Below are 17,353 nucleotides of genomic sequence, written 5' to 3' on the forward strand. Positions count from 1 at the left end.
ATTTGTAAAAATTAACAAAAGTGATCTGTCTTTCTATGTTACGAGCCAACTGTGGGGGCACTTTTCTTTTTCTGTTTTGGGTCAGCGATACTAATTCTTTGTTTAGTTCCTGAAATTCTCCCAAACTTCCTTTCTATTAATAGTGATCGGTATACGGAACTAGCATCTGTCAACACTTTTTTAGATATTCCTGACAAATGTTGACTCACAGAAACTTCTGTTAGGTTAGTTGAAAAAATTAATAATACAAAATCTATAATTTTCAGCGCGAAAGAATTGTACGTCTGTATGAACCAGAAGTTTTTTGTCAGATATTTACCAGAAAATACTGATCCGTTCGAAAGAAAAAGTTTTGGTCTAAATTATTTTTAATGAATTAGCCGCTTAATTAACTGGCGCAATCTCATTGTAAAATATTGTGCCGTGCTCTCAGACTTTTTCAAAATTTCTGTTATTTTTTGCTTACTGTTATCTCTAACTGTAGGTTAATGTTTGAGTAAAGAGTTCTTTCCTTTAATACTTAAAAAAATTCCGGAGCTATAATTTAATTATGTTCATAAACTTTGGAAATCGAATTTAAATTGAGGTGGCTAAATTAAGTTTTCCTCTGGTAAAAAAATATTTTGTTTCTTCACGCTTCGGTCTATTTATGGATACCGAAAAGTAAGTTATTTTTAATGTCTGGTCGTTTAATTAGGTCAAGTTTCCTCTGCTAAAAATGCTGAGTACTTTTAAGAAAATTGCCAGGAATCAAGTTTCAATTGTACTGAATTTCACCGGCGGCTTATTTTAGACTTTTAATTTAAGGTTGTTTTTGTGCTTGATTACTATGCTGTTAGCGTTTCAGTCCCAAGCTATTCAAAATATTTTTTTCTGATAAAAATAGTGCTTGGGTGCGTAAAAGTTCGAAGCCCAGTTTGATGTAAAAAAATATCCTTTTCATTAAAAAAAATCTTTTTCCATAAATTTGTTATTGGTAAAACTTGCATTGACGTTTTTTTTAAGTCGTCAACTTTGTTAGAGCAATTAATTAAATCAGTCATTATACACCCCCGGAAGCCTTCAGAAACTATATGAAATATTTCACTAAGTATGAAATAATTTTGTCTGAACGTCGCTTCAATTTCATGTCGTGAAAATTATTTTGGTCACGCTGTTTAGTTGTCATTTTCATAATTTCATTCAAACTGTTTTCTTTCCAGAGGCGAGAAAAATGGATTACCTCTCAATAGGGTTAAATTAAATTTAGCTGAACAGAAAACAAGCTTATTGTGAACAATTGCAATATTGCGAACAGTTCACGCGATGATAACCGAACATAGAAAAGATAAGTATTGTTTGGAAAAAGGTTCCTCTTTTAAGTAAATAGTTACCCTTGGGCACCATTTCTGTGTTCATGAAGTGCTGATTAAATTACAACTATCTTTCTACTATTCGGAATACCCTATACTAGGGGTCGACTAGGCATTAACACTACAGGTAGTAAAGTGTGTTGCTCGTTTTGTATCTGTTCATGCGCTTGTGTGGGTTTAGCGGCCTCTTTATGTTACTTGCAAAAGTATATCTAACTTACCTGTAAATTATATTATTTTCTTGTGCTTCCATTATGAGAGGGTGATCTGAAAAGAGGAACTTATGTCCCCGTTGATCATCCTTGCTTTATTGTATTTATACGAAAAAGCTAAATAAATCTGTCTATCTAATTTGAATTTGGGATCAAATTTAACAATTGGGTCTGAAGGAGGTGATTTGGAGCATGATTTGATCTTATTATAAATCAGTGCCTGTAGATATCTCTATGAGTTGTACAAATGTTTTCGTGGCTATTATTTAGTATTAATTAAGTTTTTTTTTCAATTTAACCTCTCCCCCCCCCCCCCCTTTGTTCCTCCTCTGACCTTCCGAAAATAAAATCTGCTATCTTTGTCTAATATGGAAAGGTCGTTTTTCTGTGTTGATCTATTAACATGCGTTATGAGGTTAGTCATGAGTTTAGATGTACCTGTACCTCCATAGCACAACATGAAGCCAGGGTTTGGTTCTTTTTTATAGCTGCGAAGCTGGAAGCTGAGCGAAGCTATATTGCGGTGCTCTTGGTTTTTTTACGACTCGAAGAGGAGTATTGATTTTCTCTCGGTTTTTTTTACAGGAAGTAGATTTGTTCACGCGGCATTTTGACCTAAAAGCGAAAGTGAGAAAAGCTGTCTCGGTGAACAAATTTTCGCTAAGCGAGAGAAGTTTTTTGATCATGCGCTGCGTTTAGTGAATGACTTTTTGACTTTGAAAAGTAGTTTTTGACTGATTTGCACATATAGATAACCGTTTTTTCGTCTAAGTGGCCCAATTTTTTTGCTTTTAATTTGGCTTCTTGTAGAAATCAATTTTATTCTATATTGTATTGAAAGGTCACCCTCGGAAATTGATACCACAGTGTTTTGCAGAGCCTGAAAATGCGTTTCAAGTTGAAAATTGGCACATAATTCTTGTTTTTTTAGTTAATTTTTTTGCTATTTTTTATATTAATTTGTTCATTTTTGGATTTTTTTAACCGTCTTTTTGTCAAAATTCAGTTAATATAGCAACTTCTCTTTGATAATTCCTATAATCAACGCCTCTTTCTACCTCGATGTAATTTTGTTTCATAAAATTGTACATATGCTAATCCGATTTTGGTAGTCTTTCTCCAATTTTCGTCAGTTTTTCGTTTGTATTTTGGTTGTAATTGCTAGAAATAGTTTTTTGTGCAACATGAGGGACTTTAATTTCGTTTCAATAAAATTTCAGTCATTTTTAGGCGTTAAGTTTTGAAAAAACAGTTAAAACTTTTTCGTAAATGCAGTCTTAACTTAAAAGTTCTTTGACCATATTTTTGCAAAATGTTTCAATGTTTCATATTTATGAATTCTGCTTTTTCCTATTGTTTGTTCTCTTCAGGAGGATAGATCTTTGTATCGGATGACTAGTTATCTTTTCTATGTCTTGAATGCTGAACAATGAAATGATTTCGTTCTTCTTGAATTTTTAAAATTGATTTTTAACTTTCAAAAATCAAGAATGTCTTTTTGTTACGGTGTTCCTTACATCTTCCCATATTTACGTTCTAGTTAGTATCATTCTAGTTTTGTCATGGCACCTACATTTATTTTCGGAATATTGATTTTTTTTATTAGTAAAAAATGAATGATTTCAGCTTTTTCTTAGATTTTCCGTCATTTTTTTGATTTGCAATTGATTTCATTCAACTTAAGGCAGTACTGAGAGTTTGATAGCAAGCTTTTTCCAAAATTTCCATTTATAACTAATTTCTACAAGTTTCTTCCGGCCTTGGTTTTAATTTAAACGATTTTTTGCCTTTGAATATTCTTCTGCTGCTTATGTCTTTTCTATGGCCAATTTTATTTTTGATTTAGTATGAAATCATGTTGTCTAGCTTATGTACAACAAGGAACAGTTGTGTGTTTTTTGTTTTAATTGCAGTGATTAGAAGTATAATTATAGGTGTTTTCTGATTCTTAAATTTGAGCTTTCTTAAAAGATTTAACTTAGTTTCTTAAGATTATTATCTGCCGTTTGCTTTCGCGATCTTTTTCAGATTAGAATCATCAATTATTTGAGGGCTATTGATAACCTTGTCAGCTTTTTCAGACTATCAGGTTTTTGACCAACTTAATTATTTTGGATTTTTTAACGTTACCAAACGTTTTCAATAATATAAAATTTTGCTGCATTTTGTTTCTCTTGTTGACATTGGTTTAAGTTTCACCAATTTTTAGAGCAGACCTGGAAAGGTAGTGAGTTAATGGTTTAATGCAAAAGGTAGTGGCTTCCGCTGCAATTACGGTTTTGTTAGTGAAGTTTTGACGCTTCGAGTCGCTTCCGGAATTCTTCCGGCTATGTTTTTTGTTTCGTCGCCTGACGCTCTTTTTTCGTTTTACATTTGTTCACGCAGCAAAGCTGAAAAAGTCAAATTTTCTGAATGACTTCTTCCTCTCACTAACGGCATTTGCGCGCGTGACGTCAGTTCTCACTCGCTTTAGCAAAAGTTTTTAGGTTAATTGCGTGATTAGATTTTGATCATACGTGACTTACCTCACTCAATAAAATGACTTTTGCACTTTAAAACTTAAGTTTAATTTGAATTTGTTTAAGGTCAAAGGAACTCATTTGTGCAGTAATTGTCCCTAATAAGAGGCTTCTGAGGAATGAATTTTGATCAGCTTTATTAATTTATCGCTGAATGTTTTTTACCTAGTTTTTTTGAGCGGCTTTTTTTCAATTTAGATCTGTATCTGTTTCAATCTCTATTATATGGCACGCAGGTCTATTCTTTCGCAGCTATTCCGGCAATCTGCCGGCTATGTTTAATGTGCCTGCAGAAAATGAATTAATTTATGCGTAAAATTGGGGGCGGGGGGGTGGATTTCGACCGAAATCAGTTGTAGCCTAAGTGAACTTCTGGTGTGAATTATCTCATATCTACCTTGTTTAAATATACAACTCGGAAGTATTAAGGATGGGGAATCTGTTTCGTGTCATTGAAGTAAGAATTCCAGTCGACATTAATTTCAAGTACATGACATCAATAATATAAGCACAATAAATGTCAACTAAAGACCGGCAACAGACATTTGTCCTTCCGTTTGTCCCTTCTGAAATATGAGTTGCGTCATGGTGTTAAAATAGTTTCTTTTTAACTAAAAAGCGGTAAAAGGAAGATAAGAAAATTCAGAAACATTTTTTAAAATTCAATTTTTGAAGATCAGTACAGATTAAGGAAGTTAAGACTTGGATCGCAACTACAGACCAAGACACACGTAACTTACACCATTTTTAACTGTGGCAAGGAACCTCCTCATTGGTATAATAATAGGTATAATAATAGTTTATTGGTAATAGAATGGTTTTCAAGATTTTAACATCACAACTTTAACAATTTTTTGATAAGACTTACAATTTTTTTCAAGTTTTTAAAAAAATTTTTGTCATTTTTAATTGCTATCAAATGAAGTCTGTTGAAATTATATTAGTCATGTCGGTCGTTTTTATGCGATTTTTCGCTTGACCAATTTTTCGTCGGACGCATTTGACTTGCGCCCTCAAAAACGGGATAAACAGGTAGCGCCCAGCGGGCATTAAGTGCTCTTAGGGCCTTTCAGCTCTGCCGCAACTCAAATTTTTTTGGAGACTGATACTCATGGTGTGAAGGGCGGTTGAAGACACAACTGTTGACCCCCACTATTGCCCCACTGCGCTGTTGCCCCCCCACACCCCCACCCACCGCCCCCACATCAGCCCCGCCCCCCAAATCCACGGTTGCACTTCCACCGCCCCCGCTGCTGTGCACCCCCGCTGCGCTCACCTTACGCCCCTTCAATTAATCTAAAGTTCGTCTCACTAAGCCGTGATTAGCTACTGTCGAACCGCTCTCCTGTCGTTTGAGAGCAATTCGCCCGACGTAAGTCAGTTATGTTTTTCTAGCCTCAAGGGCCGAGGCAACTCCTCTAGGGTTTGATTATAGGGTACTGCACAGCTTCTAGTGGTAATAGATTGGTTTTCAACATTTTACATCACAACTTTATTTATTTTTTGTTTACATTTGCAATTTTTCTAAATTTTTTTTGACATTTATTGTCATTTAAGTTTTGCCAGCCCCAGAGGCCAGGAAAACGTCTCTATAGTTGGATAATAGGTTACTGCATAGTTTCTAGTGATAATGGAATGAATTTCAACGTTTTATTATTACGAGTTTTAGCAATTTTTTTAACTTTAATTTTTGTTTAAAATTTTTAAGTTTAGTGTTTTTCACCTGTGGCCAAAGAACGTCCTATAGGGTTTTAGGGTTTGCTGGTATGTTACTGCATAGTTTCTAGTAAAAATGAATTAGTTTTTGGTCCAATTTTTAATATCATGAATTTAAGCAGTTTTTTTATTAAGATTGCAATTTTTTCAAGTTTTTTTTTATTAAAATGTTTAAATTTTTTGTTTGAGACTTTTTAAGGCTTGAATAGGTATGTTGGATAGTGTCCCAACGCAATGAAATCTTCTGAAGATATTGATTTTTTAGCATATTTACGATTTTTAGCAAGATTTTGTTAAAATTTGCAATTGTTTTTTTGAGTTTTCGATTTTTCGTCGAGTTTTACGATTTTGACTGGCCAACGAAACTTTTTTATGTCTGACAGATGGGTGACTTGACAGAATTTCAGCGACAAAAAATGGTGTTGAACCTTGTTTCCAGTTAAATTTAGAAGCATTTTATTAAATTTCGCTTTTCAATTTTTTCTATCGCTTTTGACTTATTTCTCGTTTATCTCCCTTTTCTGGCAAATAAATCTGTTTCAAGGCTTGTGCGTGAGTTTATGAGTATATTGAATTGTATCGTTTTTAGCCTTTGGTGTTAAAGACTCAAGAGTCTTAGCAATGATTGTTTTTTAGTTTGTTTGGTTATTTTAGTTTCTCAATTTTTGCGATTTTGTCTTTTTGGCTGGATTGTTCATGTGATCTGCTGGTCAGGTAAATCAGTTCTCAGTTCTTCATTCAATTCTTTGGATTGTATTTCAGGACTTGTCCCTCTATGTTTTTTAAAGTTCGCTTTTCCTTTTGAACGTTTTTCGTTTTACATAAGTCACAATTTTCACGCTTGACTTCTGACTTACTTCACTCACTGTTTGTTTCAACATTTTAAATTCTTTTTTTATTGAATGACGTAATGTATTGAATACGGTCAAGGTCAAAGGAGCAAAATCAAAAATGAACGGGATAAACATATAAAGCCCGGTCAAATATATTAGGTTATCAAATTTCATTAAAACTATTGATAGCTGGCATTAGCATTTTGCTTAAGACCCTTCATTTTAGAAGCTGAATTAAGTGTAATTTAAGAATGTAACCGAATATAAGGAATATACAGACCAAATGAGAACACTTTGACACTTAGAAAAATTCTATCGTTTTCTATAATTTTTTTCTCTTTCTGTTTCAATCCCAATGTGCGTCAAGCGGGTCAACGGCGGCTATTTTCGGGCTATATTTTGGAAAGCCTCACACTTAAAGATGCTAGTTCAATCTTATTAGGATTAAAAGATGTTTTTTTAGTGGTCATCGGAGACTACTGTTGTTTCAGATAGCATACGTTTTACAATTGCTTTACTTCTATAACTAAGAATTTTACTCGGTTTTTTTGTGTACACTACGACTGACTTCGAGTCAACCACGTTAACTTCTGTTGATTTTTTTAAATTATAAAGTGTGCTTTTTCACTTGTCAAGCTTAACAAATTAGAGAATTTATTTTTGCTGCCTTCAAAATCTTCTCTTTTCAATCGTTTTCAACATTTTTCTTTCATAAATGGTGGAATATATATGCGAAGTCCTTTTGAGGAACGCCTTCTTCAAGAATCAGAGAAAAAATGAACGTCATTTTATAGCTGCTAGAGTCTAGTTTTCATTCAATTAAATTATTTTTAGAAATCGGAAAGGTTTTGGCAAAGTTTATCATATATAAGGAAAAGGAATCAACATCGATCGAAAGAGGGTTGATGTTTCAATTGAGAATTTAATTAAATCCAATTCCCATCGAAGTGACTAAAACCGTACTGATTAACCAAAAATCTCAAAAAATATCAAAAATTGATTAAAAAGGAAACAAAGACCGAAACCAAATGTTTTTCTTTCTGGTTTACCTTTTTTTTACAAACATCTTTTAAAGTGATCTCTAATTCCCCTTCGTCGTTTTTTACCTCTTTTTGTCTTCGTTTTGTTTTTCTTCTAGAGTTGTTCACACAGTTTACTTGTTGCTTAGACTTTGATATTTTTTGTTTTTTCGTAGTTCTGAGAACACAAAAAATGTAAGATATAATTTCCCAAACGGTGCAAATAACTTTACTTGTGACATTAAATGTATTCTTAGATCGTCTTTTTGTCTTGAAAATTTTTATTTATATTTGACTTAATTAATTCGGACGTTCTTTTTTCCATCAACGAGCTAACATATACCGATATTCAGATAATGCTCTTGAAAACACAAAACAATAATTTTCTGAAAGCGTTCTTAGCCTTTAGAAAATGTTGCGAAAGTTTTTCTGGTAAAAAATATGCATTGATTTACAAAGTGTGTGAGTGAGTGGTACTGCCTTTTTTGTCTAAATTGTTGATCTAGTTGTATGTTCCAATTGTAAAACATTTGTCTACCTAGCTGTTCAATAATTAGAAAGTAACCTGCGTCTTTTTCTTTTTTCTACAGATTTTGGTCTAACTTCTCTGCTAAAAACTAGCTCTCTGTTTTGTCTTCTAGATTTTGAAAAATGTTACAAAAAGTAAGGAAGCGTAGGTAGAAAACATAAATAATCCAGATAACTAGTGTTATTGAATTCTAGGTAGTTTCACATGAAAAATGTGTTGCGTTTAATGACGACAGTCATTAGGTTTCCAGCTTGGTTCATGTTTCGATCTATCTGTGATTAAGAACCAGTTTATGTTCATACAGAAGTAGCAGTGAATTGCTACCAATCTTTCTCTTACAACTTTTTATGATGTTGATAGTTGCGAGTAGTTAGAGCAGAGTATTGACACTTTTGTCCAAAAAAAACTGTTTCTAGTCTTGTTTGGATAATTCTGCAAAAACCTTTTCGCCGAGAACAAACAACTTTTTTGAAAATTTTTCTTTGTATGTTGGAACATTCTGGCGTGTAGTTATCCATTTACAGTTTTTGTCTCAGAATTTTTTAAATCAAAAATGCAATTTAAAAAATGGCAAATTTGACCGAAAGCTTGAAATGACGGTTTTAGCCGACAATTTGGGTAAATTCAGAAAGTCGAGCAGTTCTCGAACTATGATTGGTCAATTCAAATTGAAATTTAGGCCTTTATATCAAGTTATCCTAACGAAAGTCTACGAAGGTCTCGTGCCTCAGTACCAATTGGAGTATGCTAGCAAAGACGAACGGGATAGAACCGGGTATCATCAAATGAAAGTCGAAGCTTTATGGTTTCTCGAACTCTGATTGGTCGGTTTAATCGCGCATTATTCTAGTTAGAAGTTACTTCCGTTTAATAAAATGCTTATAAAGCAGCGTAGAGAAGGTCCGTTGAATTTCAACCAGTTTGATTAGTCGGTCAATCAAAATTTAAACATTTTTTTCTAAGTCTCGGTTTTCTGATTAGGCTTTACGCACGTTCGGTTCTGAATCCTAGCATCGTACAAAACACACCATACAATTACGTAGTACTGTCTCGCTTTAAATTGGTATTTATTACTGCTTAAATAGTTGCTGTTTCTGAGAGGTAATAAATAGCGAATAAACATGGGTGTGCATTGATTTCTGGTGACGTAACCTCAAATTCCTTACAAACATGACCAGACCCCCCCCCCCGCCCCCGCCTGAGTGGTATGAACAGACTTTCAAGGACACTCGTTTAGTCAGCTTCAAGTGTTCTTTTCAAGGTACGGCTCTGGGAAAAGTTGCCCAACTTTCCTTGGGCTTGTCATGAAGGGTCAAAATGCAGGCGCTGTTGATTGTTTGTACATTTGGTATCATGTTGATTTGATTTGAAGGAAGTAAGTTTTCACAGCTTGAGATACATGTTTTGTTACTGTTAACCGGAACTGAAATGTTTCGCGGGAAGCTGAAATGTTTACAAAACATAGCTGTGAAAATTGGCCTTAGATCGGAATTTGAGCCCTGTTTTATGGGTTTATCTCGTCAAAATTGGATTACATTAATGAAGAATGTCGCAATTAGGCAACAAACATTGTATCATAAACGAGAGATATTCATGTATGTCTGGGAGTATTTCAAAGAGAACTTTTCCCGAAACTTAATAAAATTTAACTTAGTTATGTTATATATGGATCTGAAACGCATAAATCAGTTGAGAAATGTTTCTAATTTGGGGAAAATTGGTGTTATATTCAAATTGGGTGGTCTGATTAACTAAATTAACTACCTCATTTTTGTGATGTTTAATTCGATTACTGTTGAGTTAAAATACTTCGCAGAACATTCTGGAATTGGTGCATTTTGTTCATATTGTTTATCAGTTTGTTTGTTTTTATTAGCATTCAAGCTTTAAATAATTAGCAAGGCTGTGTGGAGAAACGAAGAATCTTAAAACTTTGAAACTTCTAGGAAAATTTGTCACCTAAACTTTGGTAACTTTGTATATGCGTTGTTAATAAACTCTGCATTGTTCATGTAAACTTTCTTGAAATTTAAGATAAATTTGACGGTCCTCACTTTGAGATTTTCTAATTTGTTTATTAAACTATTCATTTTTATAAGCTTTAAGAAACTACAATGAAATCTAAATTGTGCAAAAAATAACATCGATATAGTTTGCAAAGAAGCTCTACTTGCTCAACGTAAACTTTGCTAGAGAGATGAAATCTTGTAGAACAAGAAATAATGAGAGAACGGGTTATAAGAGGCATCTGAGTTTGCAGAATTTTTCAAGAAAAGTTTTACCGGTTATATAACATTCCAACATGAAAGTTAAACAGAATTAGTTCGCATTTTTCCTCGTATGCTGTCAGAAGTGAAAATTTGGAATTTGATTCAATTCGTCATTGCTGAATGATAGAAAATGATAGACAGCCAGCCCTCTTAAGTTCATTAAAATTTATTGTGAATTTTCAATAAATATCGCCACAAACAGGTTAACCCTATAATCTTGCATCAAACTTTGAAAAATTTTACCTTCGGTAAACGAAATCCCCCCCCCCCCCCCACCGTTCATTTAAGATTTGAATCAGCTGGTTCCGTAATTGTTCCAACAAACGTTAACATCTTTTTGGATGTTTTCGCGGAAACTTTGGCTTCATAATAAAATACAAGAAGTATATTTTGAATGTTTACAGCATTTACAGAAAGAACTGGTTTTGACAGTAGTTGACCGTGTTTTTCAGGTATCGTTCAAGTTCAAGAGAACAATTCTCTACTTCGTGCTGCAGAGTTATGTCCCTGCCACGCTCATAGTAATGTTATCTTGGGTCAGTTTCTGGGTCGATGCCAGATCAATTCCGGCCAGAGCCGCCCTATCAATCACCACAGTTCTGACCATGATCACTTTGACCGGAACCGTGAACAGTCAATTGCCAAAAGTGTCCAACATCAAAGCCCTGGACGTCTACTTCGGAATGTGTTTTTTCTACGTGTTCGCTGCCCTCATTGAGTTTTCTGCCGTTTGTTATTTGGACAAAAAGAGTCAGAAAATTGCAGAGAGGAACAAAGAAGAACAAAATCAGAAGAAAGCACAAGAAGAGCAGGAACTGAAGACGTTCGCACTGCTCCGGGAAGTCGACTGCCTAACGTCGGCAACTGAGTCTTTATCAGCCAGTAATCAACAGGGAAGCTTCGGAATGGGCAGAGGAGGAGGGGGGTTTGGGGGAGGGGCCAACAACCACCACCCCCACCATTTTGAACACGTCAACGGGGGCTCCACTGCCTCTATGACTCAACAATTCTACGCGCCAAACTCCGATTATCAATCATCATCTGGACCTCAGAGGTTCACTCGCCAGAATAACGAGAGCGCATCGTCCACGTTTCGCGCGACCAAAGCACCAAAGAGACCATTCAACGTGTTGAGAGTGGACAATTATTCTAGAATGGTGTTCCCCACTACTTTCATGATCTTGAATTTGATCTACTGGGGCGTGTACACCAATGTTGTTGATACTATTTGATACAGACTTAAAACAACAACCCTCGCCCGGATCTGGTTCCTCTACCCGGGCGAAGAAAAGTTTTGTTTCCACAACCAGGATCCTTGGTGCCTCCCCTCCCCCCTTGCTCAGTGGGTGTATATTATTTGAACCCCACAACGGCACGTGCGATGATTGTATCTAATGATGTACCATGTAATTGTACGTGCTCTGGGGTGAGGGGGGATGGGGAAGACCACTACTATGTTGTACAACATTGGTTTCAGATGAGGTCATTTTCTGCCCGGGGGAGGAAACAGTTATTCGTTCTCTGTCTATTTTGAACCAGCTAGACTACATCGAAAGATACTGTTCCCAAATCAATCATTTAGTGCTACTTTTTGATTTTCTAAATTCTAGCAGAGATGTTTTACCAGCTCTTAGTACCTAGTTGTGATTATTTTAAGCAATTTCATTTTTTTGGAGATGGTACTAATTATCGTCGTGGACTTGGCTTACCAAAAAAATAAGTAATTTTCATGACAGTAGTTAACCACTTGGGTAAAGAATATTTTAATCTTTTTGTTTGATTGAAATAAAGTTTTTGAGTCTCTCCTATTATAGCCCCCCCCTCCCCACCCCCATATTATGGTATCTCTATTTGACATTAAGCGAGCGGGGGGAGGCTATACTGGGAAAGACCAAATTTTTGATTGAATTTAACGAAAGTTTTAGTAGCTCATGTCCAATTTTCTCTTTGTATTCAAAGGTCTACTACTAATCATTTTTTCTACGCGGAGTTCAAAACTTATTCTGCATTTTTCATTATTTACGACCGAATTTTCTTAATCCATCTCATATTAAAAAAGCAGTTTTTTTTGTAATCATGAGAGTTTTTACGTCACAAAATTGATGTATTTCTTATCATGCCCGCCTCCCCCCTCCCCCCAAGCTAAGTGGTCGTATAACTTACAACCCGTCAATTACGATAAACATACCACAATGGGTTCTATAATTTTGGGTTAAAATCTGGGAACAGAAAATGTCTTTCGTTCAATTGTTCGTAAACTTTTATGCCACCTATGTTATGTTTTGAAATTCCCAATGTAGATGATAATGAATTTGTAATTGTTATTACTAAAATGGCTGCCACTCAATATATGTTTATGGTCCATGATTTTAATTGATATTTTTCGTTTTTGCTACATATTTTTAATCACACGAGGCAAACGGGAAAAGCGCGTTTATTCCACTTCAGAAATTAAATGTCAAATGCTGTGACGTCAGCAAATATGCGGTGGTTATCCAAGTTCAAAAAGTTCAAGCAATTTTGTAAGGCGCAAGCTTGAATGGGTTTTTTTTCAGCATTTTATCGTTGAAACAGTCATTGATGAAAAAAATGCGAGAAACAGTTGCGATTTCAAAATACTGCCTTTTACTTGAAGACGATTTCAAAATTTCAGTTGCAAAAATTTCAGTGGACATTGATAGATGGAACAGACCACCATCAAAATTGGTGTCTTTCCAATTAATCGAATTTAGGATTTAGGGGGGGGGGGGTAATGAGTTAGGAGGTGGCTTCCGTTCCCACTCTCAGCCCCACCCCCCCCCCCCCCCTCCCCACACACAGACACACCCACGCTCTCACACACATACACAAAGACCCAGTACGTACATGTCACGAACTATTTAAAAATTGCCCAACAAGGACACGCGGAGGGGATTGATGTTGAATAAATTTGGCATTATGAAATGAAAATAAAGTTGCGTCATAACTGAACTAGTTCAGTCTTCAATTTAACGTCAAATCTTTCAAGATTATGATGTGTTCAAATACGACAAAACGGTATTGATAAGTTCCCTGAATGTAAGAATTGAAAGACTGAAAGGGGTACTTTTCAAAAACACAGCATGAAACTCCATCAGATGCAGAAAGTCGGAGTGAGGTTTGAGTTTCCCAGTTAGAAGATTTTTGAAGTTGTTTTGAACAGAAGTTCTAATGAACGATAAGTTTTGATTGCTAAAAGTGAGTTTGAAGTCCGTTTCAACAAGCGGGTAGTCAATCTGTTCGAACCTTTTATGCCCATTTGCTAAAGACACCGCGTAAAATACTTGATAATCTTTATAGCTCCAAGATCCAACTAAACTTCCCGAATTTATGAATGCTTGAGAGAGCAAAGCACTGTTGATTAAAAACGGCATTATGCATTTATTTGAGGTTTTAGATTGCAGCCGCCATGAATCGTCAAAACTGCTAGGAATAACACCAAATAGGCCCGAAGTTCGATCGATGTATAGGGCCTGTAACAACCCGGGCCATTTATGTTTGGGTTGAGATAGAAACAGGAAATTATGATTCAAAAGTGACTGTTTAGCGATTGATGCAAAAACGGTTCCAGGAGCTATCGACCATTTCTTAGAAGTTGAGCTTTCTTTGATAAATTCGTTTATATCTCGCAATAAATTTCGTTTCTCCCATTCGGTAAGCTTTGCAGTCGATGAACCCAAAAGCTGGTCAGGTTTGAAGTATTTGTGATATTGTTTCTGAATTAGAACGAGAAGCAATGAGAGGTTCTTGTCTAAAAGCGGGTAATCATTCAATGATGGTAGTCGACCAGAGGAGCTTCGATTGTAAATGTCGAGAATCGACTGCAGAGATCCCGAGTTAGAATCATGGCTTTCTGTTTCGGAATCGAGTGCTTGTGTTATGCCATGCCATAGTCGTTCAACTTCTGCGCAAAACATAATTGCTTCAGAATTCAAGCTAAGAAGCCGCTTAATTTCATTCTTTATATTAGTGAAAGTTAAACCACTCAGATTTTCACTTGGATAGGAACAAGTTAAGATATCCCTAAACGCATAAATTAATCTGCTCATGTTTAAAGCATGTTCGTTAAGTTGAATCTGTCGGTCCTTATGTTGGAAAAATGCGAATTGAACATCAAACCAGGATGTCTTGACAAGAACTAAATTCATGGGAACCAAGAACTCGTTCAAACCTGACCTTGTGAAAACTGTAAGGTCGTGAACAGAAGCGGAAACGTGATAGTGCTTCTTAAGAATCGGGTATTTTGGGTAATATTGCAAACCATCAGCTGTCAATGCTGGAACATCTTTTGCTGTCAAAAACGAAGAATAGGAGTCGTCAAAACTGGCAAGTCTCGAATCAGTTTCGACTTCATCACTGGGCTCGGAAACTTCGGTTATCTTCCTTGGCAGGTTTGGCGTTGTTGCGTAACTTTTTAACTTTGTAAAACTTTTCCGTTCTTCAGAAATGCTTGATAATCGACTTTCAAATGATTCGCATGATTTCGTCATCATGATTTCTTTTTGAGTCGAGGAGTTATCACCGCCTTGATCGAGTTTATCTTGGCCGTCAATGTAATTAGGTAAACTCTGTTCTTCAACCGTATTCAAAGCTAAGTTTGAGTTCGTGTCGCCGTCTTCGTAAGAATCGTATGAAACTCGAATAAAAGACACTGAATTTAGACTGCTCGTTTTGTTCCGGAGGCGCCCAAAACCAGAGGGTCGTTTGAGTTTGGATGGTAGACTTGTATTCCGTGCGAGAACGGGTACTCTGATTTTGATCATAGAAGTTCCGGTGGAAGTGTCGTTTAGCGAATCATCTGTTCTCGAACAAGTTTTCTGAGAAAATATAGAAAAATTAGTCGCCGAAAAACTATATAGTTTTGCCGTGGTTAAATTTAACTTAGTATAACTTTCTTACTAAGATTAATTTTGTCCTAAGTATCCCGAAAAGTGGCTTTGGTGAATGGGTTCTGCAGCATAATAAAAGTTGCATAAAGTTAGTTTTCTGGTTTTTTTTTCAGTAAAAACAGGAAACCTTGAGCCGGGATCGCATTTTTTTATTATGTTATTAGCGATGTACACTAGTGGATCTGGGAACCGTTAATTTGATCTCAGTTGAAGTGAATTTTGAAATAAACTCTTAGAGCAGAAAAGGGAGACAGAATTAATTAAGAAAAACTCACAATAGTTGTTAATTTTTAAATATCACAGCAAGGAGAATCTGCAATGTGCTTTTGCGCATTATCAAAGCCCTGTTTCATGAACGGGTTGTTCAATAATTGCATACTGTCTGGAAGTTCTCCTTTGAAAATGAATCATGATGTTTTCGAAAAAAGATGTTTTTTTAAAAATAACCTTCAAGCTCAAATTGTCTTTTCCCGCCAAAATAATCAGTACCACTGGTACTGACCTTCAAAATTAATAAACAAATTGCCGGCTTTGATTTGGTATTGAAACAAGTCTAAGTCTACTCTCATGAGATGTGTATGGTAAAACAAATTTTAAAATGACAATTTCTGCAATAAAACCTGATACGAGTGGTTTCAGAAACAGGAAAATGCAACTGCAAAAACAGCCAGAACAAATTGAAAGTACCGTCAATTTGGGTGATCTGATAGTAAGGTGGATAAGGTGTGGTAATCAATTGATGGCTAAAATGACAAAAAAAATTGAAAGTTTGAGATTTTTTTCGAACATTTTTAGATACTTGAGTAAATTTAGATTGCCATTCAACTATTCACCATAAAAAGCAATTAAGTGGGCCAAATAGACCTCTCGCTTGGCAGTTTTTCACGCTCCATCGTTTCTTACTACGTTGAGAAATTAAGGGAAAAGCAGGCTTTGTTCTAGTCATCATATTGTAAAAAATGAAAAAAATACGATGAGTGATTAAGTAAAAGTTTTCATCTCTCAGTTGTTTGATTTTTGACCATCAGTTTTTACCCTTCTCAATTTCTGACGCTTGAGAGCGTTAAGAACTTCGAATTAAGTCTGTTATTCGAGACAACTAATTTTCATCTAAATCGAAAGCCTGCGAAACCTTAGCGTTAGATCAAGCTACGGTTCTTCGTTTTCTAGTCATTACACCAAAATAAACAAAACAGCGTACATGAATTGGCAACTAAACTTTAGAATATTTTTTCTATTACTTTAAGAAAGTAATAGAAAAATGACTTTTCGCCATAAAAATTCAGTCCCCGCTCCTCGTATCCAAAATATTAAAAAGCAGATTGATAAAAAAAACTGAAAAAAGAGATGCGGGCCTTAACCTGTAGATAGCAAAAGATGCAGAACGAATTACAGTTGGCAGGTTTTTTTACGTGACACATTCAAAAACAGTTGTTTTTTTTTTGAAATAATAAAATTTTCTTAAAAAATTTTATTCTCGCGGTATTTTGAGTTGTAATGTTTGTTCTTATCAGCGAATTCCATTCGAGGGTTTAATTCACCTTAGCAATTGAAGACGAGCTTTATATCAACTTCTTCATAATGTCAAGGGTTTCTTTCATTCAGTGATCAAGGTATGTCATCAATGTATCATCAATGGATTAATTTTGTAATTCATCGTCGCTAACCTGATGAGTGAAACAAATGACCAACAGATAAAAGCAGCTATACAATTTTTTAAAATCTTAAAGATTTTCGGAGTTGAAATTTTTCGCATTTTTAAAAATGAGCGAGCAACAGACGAGAAAAGGAAGTATGAATAAAGGTACGCTAGGCTTACAACCTTGCGGATATATTAAACCATTCTTCTTCAACCTCTTGTTCTTATTACGTTTTACGGGTAATTTTTTCGTTCAGTTAAATGAATTAATTGTGTTTCCCTTGTGCATCAAAAAAAATTTCAAAAAACTATTCACATGCTCAATTTCAAATTCAAATTTAAAAAAATTCATTTTTT

General features: G+C 35.1%; 2 protein-coding genes across 4 annotated transcripts in view; one reads left to right on the top strand and one right to left on the bottom strand.

Annotated features, from left to right (window-relative positions):
* The window catches only part of LOC142353301 (gamma-aminobutyric acid receptor subunit rho-2-like), a 108,250-nt gene extending 96,474 nt beyond the window's left edge, over positions 1-11,776 (top strand). For all 3 annotated transcript variants that reach the window (XM_075405533.1, XM_075405532.1, XM_075405534.1), the window contains exon 6: positions 10,903-11,776. In XM_075405533.1, the coding sequence (XP_075261648.1) occupies positions 10,903-11,682 (780 nt within the window). In that variant the 3' untranslated portion in view covers positions 11,683-11,776. The remainder of the gene's footprint in view (positions 1-10,902) is intronic.
* A 1,552-nt stretch (positions 11,777-13,328) lies between these two features.
* Positions 13,329-17,353, bottom strand: part of LOC142352949 (uncharacterized) — a 9,404-nt gene continuing 5,379 nt past the window's right edge. Inside the window, exon 3 of the mRNA XM_075405107.1 lies at positions 13,329-15,285. Within this exon, the coding sequence (XP_075261222.1) occupies positions 13,459-15,285 (1,827 nt within the window). The 3' untranslated portion in view covers positions 13,329-13,458. The remainder of the gene's footprint in view (positions 15,286-17,353) is intronic.

The sequence above is a fragment of the Convolutriloba macropyga genome, chromosome 14, assembly GCF_964194025.1.
Source record: "Convolutriloba macropyga chromosome 14, txConMacr16.3, whole genome shotgun sequence".
Classification (NCBI taxonomy): domain Eukaryota; kingdom Metazoa; phylum Xenacoelomorpha; order Acoela; family Convolutidae; genus Convolutriloba; species Convolutriloba macropyga.